We start from the raw sequence: 17333 nt of genomic DNA on the forward strand, positions 1-17333 counted from the left end.
GATTCATGAGACCAACATTTCCTGAATTATTTACACACTGATGGAGTTTCCTTCATTAATAATTGAAAGTCATTTTAGCTAGATATAAAATCCTTGGCTTACATGTTCTTGCCTTGGGTGTCTTAAATATGTCATCCATTTTCTTCTGGCATAAATGTTGTCAAAGTCTACTGACAATTTTCTCTGTATTGAAACACTTGGTCTTTTTTGCCTGGTTGTCAAAAGACTTCTTTCCTTCAAGTCTAATAATGTTATTAGGATATGTCTTGGTGTTAGTCATTCTGGGTTGATTTTCCAAGGTATATAGTGTGCCTTTTCAGTATGTAGTTTCAAATCATTTTTTTAAATTTCAGTAAAAATTTCTTTGCTTATAAACTTTGTTATTCTGTCCCCTTATTTTATTTGCCTGTCTTCTATGTTTGTCACATCCTTTTGATAACTTTCTTTTTGATTATTTTAATCTCATTTCTTTTTGATTTAAAAGAAATCTTATTTAATTAATTCTTTTGATTTAAAAGAAATTTTCATTGTCTGTTTCTCTTAAGGTATTATCTGTTGTGTTTATTTGCCCATGTTTCCTCTAGCTAGTCTTCATTTCTGAAATGATTATTTTCTTTTACTTCTAACTGTTTATTGGGTTTTACCATATAATTTCTCTGTTGCTCTTATTTTGAATTTTTATATTTTTTGATACCATGTACATTTTCCCATATCACATAACTTTTTCTTAATATCTTTTCACTAGTTTTAAAACATTAGATTATAATTTTCATCTATTTTTTGGTGGACATCTTTCTGGCCTGCTTTAATTCTGTAACAATATTATTCTGTTGCTTATTTTTACATGAAAGTAGTTTCCCTGAAGTTTTAGAAGGAGGCTTGATTTAGGATAGTTTTTTTTTTTTCCCTAATTTCACAGCAATAGAGTTCCATCTTCTATTATTTTTGCCAATTTAATTATAGTAAATTCCTTTCTGAAATCTGACTCTGCCTGTTCACCTCCTCTACTTTTATCTGGACTCTGTAATTTGTGTCTCCTGGCTCTATCCTAGCCAGTGTGGAGTCTGTTTCCATCAGTTTCTCTTCAGGGTAGACTTGGCCCAGGAAGGGAGCTTTGGGTGGTTTTGAGAGTTCAAAGGGCCCAGGTGGCTCCCAGGCTGTCCCATGGTCTCCTTGCATTTGGTCACTCTTGGACAATGCAGACTCCTACCAGACTCACTCACTTCATACATCAGCTTGCTGACATTACAGTGAGTTGTCTTAGAGTCCTGACATCTACCAGAGGCCCTGCTGATTCTGTCTCCAGACTCTCCTGTAACTAATACGATCCTGCTCTTCTAGCATCTCTAATTTGGCCACCCAGTCATATTTCAGGGTTCATTGGAGCATCACTTTGATCTGGTATTATTGCAGACTATGTCTGTGGATTTTAGCTTTGCCTTCCTACTTAGCATGTGGACTTACCTTTCCTGCTTGTGCTTTTTATTGTGGCATTTGGGGAAACAGAAGAACTATGCTGCCTTGAAATATATACATTACCATGTGTAAAACAGATAGCTAGTGGAAAGTTGCTAGATAACACAGGAAGCTCAGCCTGGTGCTCTGTGAGGACCTAGAAGGTAGAAGAGTGGGCAGGATAGAAGGGTGGGGTGGGAGGAGAGAGACTCAAGAGAGAGGGGATATGTATTTACTTATAGCTGATTCATGCTGTCATAACGGCAAAAACCAATATAACATTGTAAAGCAATTATCCTTCAATTAAAAAAAAAAAAATTATGCTGCCATCCATGACCTTCCTCATAGGATTTCTCTGTAAACTACAGACTGTGGGCCAACTCCTGTCTGCCAGTTGTTTGCATATAGGCTGAAAGCTGCAAATGGTGTGTATACTTTTAAGTAGTTGAAAAAATCTAAAGAAGAAAATTATATGAAATTCAAATTTCAGTGTCCATAAAGGTCAGTTGGAACACAGCCATGCCTATTCATCTGTATATGGCTGCTTTCATGCTACAGCAGCAAAGTGTCAATATCATGATGCACTTGATACTATTATTGGCCATTTAGATTAATCTAAATTTTATTATTATAGGCATCATTTCACAGCTAATATTAACATATATATTTCATTACTTTCTTGGGATAAATTGTTACAGTTAAGATTGCCAGATGAAAGGAGATTATATTCATTTTAAACTCTTGAATTGCCATTGACAAATTGTCATCCAGAAAGGATATACAAGTTAAATATCTATTAATATTAAGGATACTGCTTAAATAAATTATAGTGTAGTCATACAATGAAATATTATACAGAGGTTCAAGAAAATGGGGTAGGTCTATTTTACTGATGTATAAAAATATATAATATATGCTGTCTCATTAAACACTCTGGTTCAATATCTAGGGTATGATTCCTTCATATTAAGGAAATGGTGGCATTAGAATACACATACTTAAGATGAGAACTTTAAGGATTAACTCTCAACAACTTTTATCATGTTGTACATTGCATGCCTAATAATTTGTTTATAACTGGAAGTTTGTACCTTTAGACAGCCTTCATCCAACTCCCCTTCCCCCCTAACTTCACCTCTGATAGCCACAAATCTGATCTCTTTTTATGTGAGTTTGTTTGTTCATTTTTTTTAAATTTTATTTTATTTTTTAACTTTACAATATTGTATTGGTTTTGCCAAATATCGAAATGAATCCACCACAGGTATACATGTGTTCCCCATGCTGAACCCTCCTCCCTCCTCCCTCCCCGTACCATCCCTCTGGGTCATCCCAGTGCACCAGACCCAAGCATCCAGTATCGTGCATCGAACCTGGACTGGTGACTCATTTCATACATGATATTAGACAGCAAAAGAGACACTGAGGTATAGAACAGTCTTATGGACTCTGTGGGAGAGGGAGAGGGTGGGAAGATTTGGGAGAATGGCATTGAAACATGTATTCCTAGATATTTAATTCTTTTTGTTGCAATGGTGAATGGGATTGATTCCTTAATTTCTCTTTCAGAATATTCATTGTTAGTATATAGAAATGCAAGTGATTTCTGTGTATTGATTTTGTATCCTGAAACTTTGCGAAAATCACTGATTAGCTCTTGTAATTTCCTGATACTATCTTTAGGGTTCTATGTACAGTATCATGTCAGCTGCAAACAATGAGAACTTTACTTCTTTCCTGATCTGGATTCCTTTTATTTCTTTTTCTTCTCTGATTGCTATAGCTAGGATTTCCAGAACTATGTTGAATAATAATGGTGAAACTGGACACTCTTGTCTTGTTCCTGATCATAGGGGGAATGCTTTCAGTTTTCCACCATTGAGAATAATGTTTGCTGTAGGCTTATCATATATTGCCTTTGCTATGTTGAGGTAGGTTCCTTCTATGCCCATTTTTTGAAGAGTTTTAATCACAAATGGGTGCTGAATTTTGTCAAAGGCTTTTTCTGTATCTATTGAGATGATCAGGTGGTTTTTATCTTTCAGTTTGTTAATATGGTGTATCACATTGATTTGCAAATATTGAAGAATCCTTGAATTCCTGGAATAAACCCAACTTGATCGTGGTGTATGAGCTTTGATGTGTTGCTGCATTCTGTTTGATAAAATTTTGTTGAGGATTTTTGCATCTATGTTCATCAGTGTTATTGGCCTGTAGTTTTGGTTTTTGGTGTTGTCCTTGTCTGGTTTTGGTATCAGGGTGATGGTGGCCTCATAGAATGAGTTTGGAAGTGTTCCTTCCTCTGCAATTTTTTGAAAGACTTTTAGAAGGATAGGCATTAGCTCTTCTCTAAATGTTTGATAGAATTCTCCTGTGAAGCCATCAGGTCCTGGGCTTTTGTTTTTTTGGGAGATTTTTTTTTATCACACTTTCAATTTCAGTGCTTGTAATTGGGTTGTTCATAATTTCTATTTCTTCCTGGTTCAGTATTGGAAGATTGAACTTTTCTAAGAATTGGTCCATTTCTTCCAGGCTATCCATTTTATTGCCATATAGTTGTTCATAATAGTCTCTTATAATTATAATTCTTTGTATTTCTGCATTGTCTGTTGTAACCTCTCCTTTTTCGTTTCTAATTTTGTTGATTTGATGCTTTTCTCTTTTTTTCTTGATGAGTCTGGCTAAAGGCTTGTTAATTTTGTCTTCTTAAAGAAGCAGCTTTTCATTTTATTAATCTTTACTATTGTTTCTTTTATTTTTCATTTATTTCTGCTCATATCTTTATGATTTCTTTCCTTCTACTAATTTTGGTTGTTTTTTCTTTTTCCAGTTGTTTTAGGTGTAAAGTTAGGTTGTTTATTCGATGTTTTTCTTGTTTCTTGAGGTAGGATTGTATTGCTATAAACTTCCCTCTTAGAACTGCTTTTGCTGCACCCCATAGGTTTTGAGTTGTGTTTTCATTGTCATTTGTTTCTAGAAATTTTTTGATTTCCCTTTTGATTTCTTCAGTAACCTGTTGGTTATTTAGAGACATGTTGTTTAATCTCCATGTGTTTGTGTTTCTTACAGTTTCTTTCTTGTAAGAAAAAAACTTCACCTCATCTCATAGCATTGTGGTCAGAAAAGATGCTTGATACAATTTCAATTTTCTTAAATTTACTGAGGTTTCATTTGTGACCCAAGACGTGGTCTATCCTGGAGAATGTTCTATGTGTACTTGAGAAGAAGTTGTACTCTTCTGTATTTGGCTGGAATATCCTGAAGATATCAGTGAGATCTGTCTCATCTAATGAATCATTTAAGACTTGTGTTTCTTTATTAATTTTCTGTTTTGATGATCTGTCCATTGGTGTGAATGGGGTGTTAAAGTCTCCTACTATTATTGTGTTACTGTCAATTTCTCCTTTTATGTCTGTTAGTGCTTGTCTTATGTATTGAGGTGCTCATATGTTGGGTGCATAGATATTTACAATTGTTATGTCTTCCTCTTGGATTGATCCCTTGATCATTATGTAGTGTCCTTCTTTATCTCTTGTAATATTCTTTATTTGAAAGTCTACTTTGTCTGATATGAGGATTGCTACCCCAGCTTTCTTTTGCTTTCCATTTGCATGGAATATATTTTTCCATCCTCTCACTTTCAGTCTATATGTGTCTTTAGGTCTGAAGTGGGTTTCTTGTAGACAGTATATACATGGGTCTTGTTTTTGTATCCATTCAGCCAGTCTGTGTCTTTTGGTTGGAGCATTTAATCCGTTTCCACTTAAAGTAATTATTGATATGTATGTTCCCTAATGCCATTGCCTTAATTGTTTGGGGTTTGTTTTTGTAGATCTTTTTCTTCTCTTGTATTTCCTGACTATATAAGTATCTTTAACATTTGTTGTAAAGCTGGTTTGGTGGTACTGAATTCTCTTAACTTTTGCTTGTTTGAAAAGTTTTTGATTTCTCCATCAGTTTTGAAAGAGATCCTTGCCAGGTATAGTAATCTTGGTTGTAGATTTTTTCCGTTTCAGTACTTTAAATATATCCTACCATTCTCTTCTGGCCTGCGGAGTTTCTGCTGAAAGATCAGCTATTAAATGTATGGGGCTTGCCTTGTGTGTTACTTGTTGCTTCTCCCTTGCTGCTTTTAATATTCTTTCTTTGTGTTCAATCTTTGTTAGTTTGATTAGTGTATGTCTTGGCATGTTTCTCCTTGGGTTTATCCTGTATGGGACTCTTTGTGCCTCTTGGACTTGATTGACTATTTCCTTTTCCATGTTGAGGAAATTTTCAACTATAATCTCTTCAAAACTGTTCTCATACCCTTCCTTTTTCTCTTCTTCTTCTGGGACCCCTATAATTCAAATGTTCGTGCATTTGATATTGTTCCAGAGGACTCTGAGACTATCCTCAATTCTTGTTACTTTATTCTTCTCTTCAGCAGTTATTTCCACCATTTTATCTTCCAGATCACTGATTCATTTTTCTGCTTCAGATATTCTACTATTGATTCCTTCTGGAGTTTTTTTATTTTCAGTAATTGTGTTGTTTGTCTCTGTACATTTATTGTTTAATTCTTCTAGGTCTTTGTTAATTGATTCTTGCATTTTCTCCATTTTGTTTTCAAGGTTTTTGATCATCTTTACTATAATTATTCTGAATTCTTTAGGTGGTTTGCCTATTTCCCCCTAATTGATTTGGACTTCTGTGTTTCTAGTTTGTTCCTTCATTTGTGTAGTATTTCTCTGCCTTTTCATTATTTTTTTTTGTAAGTTATTGTGTTTAAAGTTTCCTTTTCCCAGGCTTCAGTGTTGAATTCTTTCTTCCTTTTCGTTTCTGCCCTCCTAAGTTTGGTCCAGTGGTTTGTGTGAGCTTCATATAGGCTGAGTTTTGTGCTGAGTTTTTGTTTGTTTGTTTGTTTTTCCTCTGATGGGCAAGGCTGAGTGAGGTGGTAATCCTGTCTGCTGATGATTGGGTTTGTATTTTTGTTTTGTTTGTTATTTAGATGAGGCTACTGGTGGTTGGGTGATGCCAGGTCTTGAATTCACGTGGCTTCCTATGTGTGAGTTCTCACTATTTGATACTCCCTAGGGTTAGTTCTCTGGTAGTCTAGGGTCTTGGAGTCAGTGCTCCCAAAGGCTCAGGGCTTGATCTCTGGTCAGGAGTGAAGATTCCACAAGTGGCTTATTATGGCATTAAGTGAGATTAAAACAAATATCCAAAATCAAGAAACCAAAAATGAACCCCAGACAAATGGCAGTTACAAAATCAGGCAAATAATAATTAAAATAATGGAATATACACACATATATATATACACCCATGAGCAAAGTCAAAAAAAGTCCAACAAAAATAAAGTACAGTAGATTGACCCAGAGAACAATGGAAATCAAAAGTTATATTTACCAGTTAAGAAAAAAACTAACTAAAGCACAAACTGGAAAACAAAACTAGTTCAAGGTACCAAGTGGGGAATAAAGCAATGAAAACAAAGCTAACAAATATGTTGAGAGGAAAGGAAAGAAAGAAAAGAAAAAAAGAATAAATATGCAGTCAAATAGAGGTAGATGAAGAAGATTCATATACATTAAAGATTAACTGCAAGGGGAAAAGAACAGTAGGAAGGGCAAACAAAAGAGTAAATTTAGAAAAATAATAATAGGTTTAAAAAATTAAAATTAAAAAAAGAGAAAAGGGAAAACTCCACAGAATTGCAAAAGCCCAATGTACAGGCAGATGTTTATAACAACAGTAAAAAATGTGACTGAGGAAAAAAAAGAAAAATATCAAAAGCTTAATTAGATTTCATAGTGCCAATAAAATCTGCAACTACAACAGAGGGTGGAAAAAAGGGGGAAAAAAAAGAAAGAAAAAGTCCAGAAGAATCTACAGAACAAGTCAAAACCTAAGAATAATAAATGTTTTTCTTGGGTCACTGCTGTCAGAGTCCTTTCCCTCTCTGGGAGTCAAAGTCCACCTCACCTCCCTAGGATGCCGTCCAACACTGTGCTGATCTCTGGACCTGCTGTGGGGGCAGCTCGTATTCTAATCTGATCCAACTACTATGTGTTCTTGCCTTCAATGTCCTCAGCTATCAGAACTAGGGCATTTTCTTTTGTGGGAGCTCTCATGACCTTTTATATATTCCATAGACAGAGTCTGCCTAGTTGATTGTGTGGATTTAATCTGCAGCTTGTACAGCTGGTGGGAAGGTTTTGGGTCTTCTTCCTTAGCCACACTGCCCCTGGGTTTCAATTGTGGTTTTACTTCTACCTCTGCATGTGGGTCTTCCATTGGGATTTGCTCCTGAGGCTGCCCTGGAGGATTTGGGTTTGCCCCTGTGAGGGCCAGGTGTGGAGGTGGTGCACCTGCTTGGCTCGCAGGGGTTCTGGCAGTACCAGGTAGTCAGGGGAGTTGGCAGCTTGGGCAGCAGGAAATATAGTGCTCGAGAAGGGTATGGCAACCAGTATTGGCCAATCTGCTCCAGCATTCTTGCCTGGAGAACCCCCCTCCCTGACAGAGAAGCCTGGCAGGCCACAGTCTATACGGTTGCAAAGACTCAGACACTACTGAAGTGACCCTGCATGCATAAATGCAAGAATTTTTTTTGCCTGTGGCAGCTCTGCCCCAGTGAGAGTTAAGCATGAAGGTGGTACAGCTGCTTGGCCTGCGGGGACCCTGGTGGCACCAAGTATGCAGGGACACGGATTGCCCCTGCCACAGAAGTTATGGCCCTATCAGAGTCTTTTTTCAAGCCCCTTTTAGCTAGTGATCAGAAGGCCTCTTTGGCCAGTCTTTCTCCATAACTCTGCTCGTTCAGGCACTTAGAGGGCTCCCTTGCCTGGGGTTCTTCTGTTGTTCAGTGTGTCAGGTACATAGAGGGACCCCCATGGCTGGGGTCTTATTCTGTAGATCAGCGCATCAGGCACTTAAAGGAGCACCCTGGGTGGGGTCCTGCTCTGTAGTTCAGTGCAGTCAGGGGTTTGATGGGCCAGCCTGTCTATTGTTCAGCTCCTGATGCTGGTATGTGGGGAGAAAGAGGCTATGGTGATGGCTCCACCCCCTATGCATGACTCAGCAGTATCATCTTGCTTCCATGGCTGCCTGGCTTTCCTCCACAGGCATTTCCCACCACAGTCTCCTCCCTCAAGTCCCCTCAGTTGGTCTCGCCCCAGTCAACAGAAGCCCTCACCCTGGGATTGCTCCACAATTCCTAAACTTTAGCTCCTGGCTGCTGCACCTTCTAGGAGACTTGCATCCCTGTCTGGGTTATGTATGGCTGTGGCAAGGACTGTCTGATTCTCATTCCATTTAGATTGCCACAGATCAGCTGTTTCACTCTCAGCCTTAAATGTGTCTCCTCTGACTCAGATGATTGCCCACCGAGGGCAGGTCCAGTCCGACTCACACTCCTGTTCTTCTCCCTAATTCCTTCGTCCTACCGAGTTTTACATGGTTCTATATACTCTTTTCCTCTGGTCAGGTACTCCTGTCTGCTCTCAGCTGGTGTTCTGCATGCACTTCTGTGTCTGAAGATGTATTCCTGATGTATCCATGGAGAGAATTGTACTCCATGTCCACCTACTCCTCCACCATCTTATTCTTCCCCTTCCTTTATTTTTTATGTGTAGAAAGCTCTTTCCTACTACAGATTTACATAATTGCTCCTTAACACATTTTTCCAGGACTTACTTGATTTTTGTTTTTCACATACAGGTCTTTAATCCATAGAGGGTTTATCCATATAGGCTGTGAGGTAGGGTTTAACTTTATTTTTCAAATGTTTAGCCAGTTGTCTTAGTGCCATTTATTGGATAAACCATTACTTTAAGGTTGTATAATGTTTTTAGATTTTTTATCAGTTATCTATGCATTTTTTAAAAATTCAAGTGTGTGAAGATTTACATACCATACATTTTATTTTTATGTGTACAGTTACAAGAGTTTTAGCGAATGTATGCAATTTTGTAGCCACCACTCCAATCAAGATATAGAAAACTTCCATCATCCCTCCAAGTTCCCTCATACTCTTTTACAGTACACCCCCTTCCCTGATCGTGTACCCTTGCAACCGTTGATCTGTTTTCTATCCGTAAGTTTTTGCCGTTTCCTGAATATTATATAAATGGAATCATGATTAAAGTGAATGGGGAAAGTGTTAGTCCCTCAGTTATGTCTTACTCTTTGTGGTCGCATGGACTGTAGCCTGCCAGGCTCCTCTGTCCATGGGGTTTTCCAGGCAAGAAAACTGGAGAGGGTTGCCGTTTCCTTCTCCAGGGGATCTTCCCAACCCAGGAATCAAACCTAGGTCTCCTGCATTGGCAGGCAGATTCTTTACCATTTGAGCCACCAGGGAAGCCCAAAATAATCATGCAACCCACAGATTTTTGAGTCTAGCTTCTTTCACTTAGCATGATGTTGCTGTGTTGTTGTGTATCATTGCTTTTATTTGTATTGAACCATTTACTTGTTCAAGGACATCATGACTATTCCTGATTTTTGGCTTTTATGAATAAAGGTCCTATAAACATTCATGTAGAGGTCTTTGTGTGGACATATTTTCATTTCTCTTCGGTCAGTACCTGGGAGCGAGATTTCTGGGTCATTCAGTAAGTGTATATTTTCTTCTATAAGAAACTGTCAGACTGTTTTCCATAGTGATTGTGCTATTTTACATTGCCACCAGCAATATATAAGAAGTCCAGGTACTCTGCATCCTTATCAGCACTCGGAATTGTCAGTATTTTTTTATTGTAGCCTTTCTACTAGGAGTATCACGGTTAAATATTTAGGATAATTTGGATATTTTAAGCAGTGTTTCCCAACTCATCCCTCTATATGTGCTTTAAGACTGGATGCTCCTGACTTGCTGGGTCCATCTCTAGTTGCACAACATGAGGCAGCTGAATCATCATTGTCATTTGTTTTTGGTTTTTCTTCTTTCCATTTACTTCTCTAGTCTTACAGAACCAGAAAACAGCAGAGCAGAAAGGAGCTTAGAAATAATCTAATGCAGGGATTGACAAACTTTTTCTGTAAAGAAGAAGATAGTAAATATTTTTGGTTTCACAAGCCACTGGGTCTATTACAGCAACTCAGCTCTGCTGTTGTAGCGTGAAAACAGCCATAGGTGATACAGAAACAAATGGACGTGACATTTCATCCTTTCCTCTGACTTGGAAGGAAGGAAGGCAAGGACTAGGATATTGGCTTTCACCATAAGAGACACACTTAACTTGAGTTCAAGATGTGCTTACTTTGTATGCACAATTCCCTTTTCTTGCATGAAGTTGTTAATGCAAGGTCTTTCAAAACTTTTAACTGCACTGTCTTCTAGGATATTTTGTACATTGCCATAAACCTTGATGCCTTCCTGAGCCTCTGACAGCTCTGGAGCAATGGTCAAATTGGAGCAGTAAAAAAATAGAGATAGAAACAGTTGAAGTAAGAAAAACATGTCACTCTTTCATTCTTCTACAAAAGACTTTGTTTCCAGTTTTGGAGATGTATGTCCACATAAGTTTACCTTTTGAGATAGCTATTAACAATCCCATGCTTTTCTTCTTGATAAATTCATTTAATTGTCCAAACAGATGAAGATTCTTGGGTCAAAACAAACAAACAAAAAAACCCAAAACAAAAAGGAAAACATACACTCGGGGTTCCATGAACACAAACCTAAAAATAAGCAGTTACTGCAGGTACTCAGGAAAAGAACACTGTTTAAAAAAGTCATCATGTGCTTTTTTTCTTCCCTTCCAGCACTGGAAGAAGTATGACATCTATGAGAAGCAAACCAAAGAAGAAACTGACTCTGTAGTGCTGATAGAAAGCCTGAAGAGAGCCTCTCAGTGATGGAGATAATTTATTTTAACCTTCAATGTGACCTTGTGAAGATTCATTCCGTTCTCCATTTATTATCTGGGAACTTGTTAAAGGGAAACTGAAACTACTGGACCATTTCAAAACAGGCAGCTCATAAGAGCCACAGGTTTTTCTGTTGAGTCGTGCACCGAAAAACTAAAAATAATAGGCCCTTTGGAGAAAAGAACAGAGTCATTCTTGTTGAATTTTAAAGGCAGACATCTTTTGCGAAGGCTTCACACTAGGGGGCAAAAGCTAGAAAGTGAAGATGGCAGTCGAGTTAATCTTATCAAGAATTGTGACAACTTCCTGAGGGATCTATGCCTGCTTTGAATTCTTTTTCTCAGATAATACCAACACATATTATTTGCAGGAGAACTCATTTTGGGTGCAAATGCTGAAGTCAAACTTGAGTTATAGAGAACATCTAACAAAACAGAATTGATAGAATCTGTTATCTATTGTTTGGGATCCCACTGAGTTGGGGCTACGGCTATTAAAACTCTTTAATAGTATGGAACCTTCATCCCCTCCAGCAGCATTTTTCTCTGCTTTGAAAGGCCCAGGCATCCGTGTCAGCCAGCTGTGACTACAGAAAAAGCAGAGGCAGCTTCTTTACTGAGAACTTTTGAAGCCATTGCAGGCTTTTAATGGCAGTGGAGGCAGAACAACTTATTGACTATTAGAGTTTGAAGGACACAGTTTCTAATGATGAATTTCTTCTTCACCACTGCTATTCAGATCAAGTATTTAGCACACGTCCGGATTGTATTGGGCCTCCAGCTGTGAAGCGCTGACTCCCTCAAAGAATTCACAGTCTAGTTGGGGCTCGATCAGTTTTTTCTCCCCACTAGTCATTTTCCAGACGTTTCAGCTCCCCACTCCCCACCCCGATTTCCCCTTTTGCATTCTCCCTCTGTGTATTCTTTCACCTCTCATTAGCAATTAGAATATAAATCTGCTCACAGCACCTAGAGGAGCAGGGAGTAATTTGCATCTCAGGACAAGTGTGAGTAGATTGAGAAACAATGACTAATTCTCGCATCTTTTTTAACTTCTATGTGAGTCTGCATTTATTTGAAGGTTTTCAGCATTTACTGTTTATGCATTTTCTACACAGAAAAGAAGTATTCTCTTCACTTAGAACTTTGATATTTGCTTGAGAAAAAAAGAATAGTTATATCTTTCTCTTTTCCCTTACTCCCCCAAATGGTTATTAGCAGGCTTCATTTCTAATACTGATAGCCAGCCATCCCAGGCTCCAACGGTAGTCCTTTGTGGGGTTTTTTTGTTTGTTTGTTTGTTTTTTGCCTATGTTAGGGCTCCATCCTCACCCATCCCCACAACATATTCATATGTGTATATATATATATTCCCTCTATTTCTACTTCCTCTATATTCAGAGTATGGAAATGAGAAGTCCCCCTCCTCACATAGACTCAGATTACTGGTAGGAATTTGAGAACTCTATGTCACAAGTTCTCCAAACATTCATTCATTCATATTAATAAGATAGTGCTAGTTCCAATTCCTGCTCTTAGGGGGAAGGGAGATAAGACATCCCTACTCTTTACAGGTTTGGGCAAAAGTGGCAATGTCCTTGCACCACAGTGGAGGAGAAAATTAGGGATCATGGCAATGGCAGATGTCAAGATGTTTCCTCCCTGCACTTCTATATTTGAGGTCAGGTTGAGGCTGGAAGACAGGCATGGATGTTCCATTCTGCCCTACTGTTCTCTAGAAAGAATATTTGGTTTTCCTGTGTAGGGAAGAGATTATTATTTCCTAGCCAGATCTTATACTTCCAGAAAACACAACACCTAAATGCCTCACCCAAAGCCATTTTTCCTGTCGTCCTACTTAGATGGCAGTGGTGGGGGATGCTCTAATATTCTGATGATCTAAGGAACTACTGATGCCAGACAGTCCTGCAGCCTGGGAGTGGGAAAATTGTGTTTTGTTTCCATCTTGCTCTTTTAGTAGCAAAATAGTTGGGGGAAAAAATGGGGTGGTGAATTATGAAAGTGCCTATGGCTGTTTTATAATTCCTGAAAAGTGATCCCCAGGTCTTGAGAGCAATTGGATACTTTAATACATCAGCTTAATTCCCACTACCTATAGGAAACTAGTAGATTTATGTACTATTTGATGTCTAACCTATATTTTTTTTTCTCCACATAGCTAAGTAAACCCACTGTAAAAATGGTCATTCTTATTCTTTCATTCAGATAAGTCTTTTCCTCATCTGGCACAGAAGGGATACATGAAACTATGTTAACATTTTTGGTAATGCCTTCAACTGGGGATCATTTTAACTTCTTGCAGAAAAGCTTGAGTAAAATAAATATTGTTTTTTTGTATGTCACCCAAATGTTTTCCTTTTGTCTTATTTTGAAGAAAGTGTTATGAGGAGTAGGTGGCAGGAAAAAAAATGGAGTTAAAAGAATGTAAGTTGGGAAAAAATTCCAAGACTGCTAATTTATCTTACAACCATTTATCATGAGCTTCTCTGCTGTTCTTGGCATGCCTGGGTTTTCTGATAAAGGTGTGCATGTGGTTTAATATTAGCACAGCCTTTGCAAACAGTACCTAAAGGGACATAAGTTTTTGATAAATCATGGTTCTAACAAGGGAAATGGGGAACTGGTCCTTTCTGATTTTAAGCTTCCAGTAGAGAACAGTGTGGGCTTCCCTGCTAGCTCAGCTAGTAAAGAATCTGCCTGCAATGCAGGAGACCCTGGTTTGATTCCTGTGTCAGGAAGTTCCCTTGGAGAATGGATAGGCTACCCATTCCAGTATTCTCAGGCCTCCCTGGTGGCTCAAACGTTAAAGAATCTGCCTGCAATGTGGGAGACCTGGGTTCGATTCCTGGGTTGGGAAGATACCCTGGAGGAGGGCATGGCAACCCACTCTAGTATTCTTGCCTGGAGAATCCCCATGGACAGAGGAGCCTGGCAGGTTACAGTCCATAGGGTCACAAAGCATCAGACACAACTAAGTAAGCACAGCACAGAGTGCAGTGTACCTAGGAAGCTGTCATGGTATATACATGATGAGGGAGCTCTAGTTATGAATGAATCACATAAGCAAGTTAGATTTGAGACTAAGAAATTCCATTTACAAAAGTTTCCCTTTTAAGAAGTAGTAATATATATCCATGTTTTCTTTAACTACAGCAAAATGGTTTGAATGTCATGGAGAGTTTCTCATTTGTATTATGTTCTAGGAGTGGGTCTTTAATCTGACATTTGTCACTTACCCTGCAACTTTCCAGGATCCAAGCCCTAGGGTATGGATAGGAGGTGCTGGTCTGGGTCAGGTTACTTTTGTAATTATTTAAAATGATGCAGGAAGATTCTGGAAATCCGTCTCCAGGTAAGTATAGTTTTGATTAAGAAACTGCCTTTTGATTCTCTACACATCAACACTATTAGGACAGAAAACATTTAACTGGGGGCCCTTGAGATTATATATCTGTATGAGATCTATAGAAAACAAATTCCTGTAGCTACACCTCATCTCAGGGCAGAGGAGCCAGAACGATCTAAGCCCATTTGCTTTCCAGGATAATTTACCATTTTGTCATTTCCATGCAGTCCTACTCTTTTACAAGCACAACTTTGTGCTCACATGAGTAGTGTTTCATGCTACTAGAATATTAATAGTTTTAGAAGAAAGTAATAGTTTTAGAAGAAAGTAATACTTTGGCCACCTGATGCGAAGAGCCAGCTCATAGGAAAAGACCCTGATGCTGGGAAAGATTGAAGGCAAAAGGAGAAAGGGGTGGCAGAGGGTGAGATGGTTAGATACCAACAACAACTCAAGGAACACAAATTTGAGCAAACTCCAGGAGACAGTGAAGAACAGGGGAGCCTGGTATGCTGCAGTCCATGGGGTCACAAGAGTTCGATTTGACTTAGCGACTGAACAACAACAGAACACTTATTTCAGAGACTCTATTTTCTTGTAAACCCTAATGATTAGATCAAGCAATAACAGGTTTTGTAAATACTGTAGCAAAATCTTGGCATGCTTCTACTTCAAGTGAGGGAGGAGTTTTGCTGACACTTGGATGTACTTTTGTATCAGTCCCCAACATGATTTCTTCCTGAAGGTTCTTTGGCCTTAGCTGTCTTTTCTAGGTCACACTTGGTTTGCCATTAGCAACAGGAAAATATTTCACTGCTAGTTTTCAACATTTATTAGGTAGACCATTATATAAAAAGAGAAAATTAATAATTACCCAGTAGCTACTGTCTGCCAAGTTACATGTGTTATTTCACTAAATCCCCATATGAGTCCTATGAGATAAATTGTGCTATTATCTTCATGTTACAGATGAAGAAAGCAAGGCATAATGTGATTCAGTTGGGAGTGCAAGATCACATAGCTCATGACTGGGACAGAATTGGAAAACAAGTCAGCCTGACTTTAGAGCCTGTATAATACTGCCAGTGATGTACTTATTTGTCCTAGGAGACTAAAGAAGAAACATCTGATTTCAAATTATTACCAGATTTCTTATCAACTGGAAGACTAAGAATTTAAATCATTTCGTTGCAAAGTGAAGTGAAAGTGAAGTTGCTCAGTCGTGTCCAACTCTTTGCAATCCGTGGACTGTAGCCCACCAAGCTCCTCCGTCCATGGGATTCTCCAGGCAAGAATACTGGAGTGGGTTGCCATTTCCTTCTCCAGGTTCTTTTCATTGCAAAGTGAGCTTTTATACACTGTCTTAAGATTCATTTGTGCATTCATTCCTCTATGAGCCAGGCAGTGTGCTAGGCGCTAGGAATTTAGAAGTGGGTAAGTGTTTTGGTATCAAGTGGTTAGTGGGCTTTTCTGGTGGCTCAGATGGTAAAGAATCTGCCCACAATTTGGGAGACCCGGGTTCAGTCCCTGGGTTGGGAAGATCCCCTGGAGAAGGGAATGGCTACCTACTCTAGTATTCTTGCCTCGAGAATTCCATGGACAGAGGATGGAATACAGTCCACAGGGTGGCAAAGAGTCAGACGTGCCTGAGCAACTAACACTTTCACTTTCAGGTGGTTAGTCAGGGAGAGGCTACTTTGTACAGGGAAAGAGACCTGGATTAGAATTTAGAAGTTTCAAATGACTTTGACAGGTATCTCTTCCTATCTGCATCTACTTCCCCATCTAGAAAGTGAGATGTTAGACAGTGATTTATCATCCCATCCAAGGCTCATAACAATGGCCATAAGCTGTAGAGCTCATTTAGAAGTGAGGATCTTTGCTGTGTGCACTAGCAATGGCATGGGCAGCTTCCTTTCTCTCTCTCAGCCTCAGTATTCTCATCTGTAAAATGAGGAGGTTGGACTAGATTGGCTCTGTTCTGATATCCTGCAACAATTAAGATGATGACTTTTGTTTTACATATCAAGAGAATATGTTTATGGTTACCTCCTATTCTTGCTACAGTAGATAGCTAGCTAGCAGCAGTATCTGCCAAAAATAACCAAAGTTGGTTCTTTAATGCAACAGTAAGAACAAAGGAATTGATACATTGGAAGAATCCTGTGATTCATCCAAATCAGAATTTTCCCAAGGGCCCAGCCATGGTTGTACCTAACAAGTATTTCTTAACATGCTTTGCAGTCTTAGGTCATTTTGCCTAGAAGTGCCAAAATGGACTTTGTATAATATAGATTGCTTGTACATCTGCTACTATATCTGATGCATTCTCTAAAATAGTCCCTTTGAATTCAATACTTGGAAGTTGGGTCATTGCAATTAACTTTTGGGATTTCATTTGATCAACGTAAAACATGTACCTAATTTTAAAAGTCTTTGTGGACAAAGATCCGTATAGCCAAAGCTATGGTTTTTCCAGTAGTCGTGTATGAATGAATGTGAGAGTTGGACCATAAAGAAGGCTGAGCACCAAAGAACTGATGCTTTCAAACTGTGGTGCTGGAGAAGACTCTTGAGAGTCCCTTGAACAGCAAGGAGATCAAACTAGTCAATCCTAAAGGAAATCAGTCCTGAATATTCATTGGAAGGACTGATGCTGA

General features: G+C 38.6%; 1 protein-coding gene across 2 annotated transcripts in view; it reads left to right on the top strand.

The window, feature by feature from the left end:
- IL13RA1 (interleukin 13 receptor subunit alpha 1) overlaps nucleotides 1-13675 on the top strand; it is a 78127-nt gene extending 64452 nt beyond the window's left edge. Inside the window, exon 11 of one of the 2 annotated variants that reach the window (XM_059883296.1) lies at nucleotides 11203-13669. In XM_059883296.1, the coding sequence (XP_059739279.1) occupies nucleotides 11203-11295 (93 nt within the window). In that variant the 3' untranslated portion in view covers nucleotides 11296-13669. Of the gene's footprint in view, nucleotides 1-11202 lie in introns of both variants that reach the window. The other variant, NM_001206677.2, reaches the window with a different exon arrangement.
- The last annotated feature ends 3658 nt before the right edge of the window (nucleotides 13676-17333 follow it).

This window comes from Bos taurus, chromosome X, assembly GCF_002263795.3.
Source record: "Bos taurus isolate L1 Dominette 01449 registration number 42190680 breed Hereford chromosome X, ARS-UCD2.0, whole genome shotgun sequence".
Taxonomy (NCBI): domain Eukaryota; kingdom Metazoa; phylum Chordata; class Mammalia; order Artiodactyla; family Bovidae; genus Bos; species Bos taurus.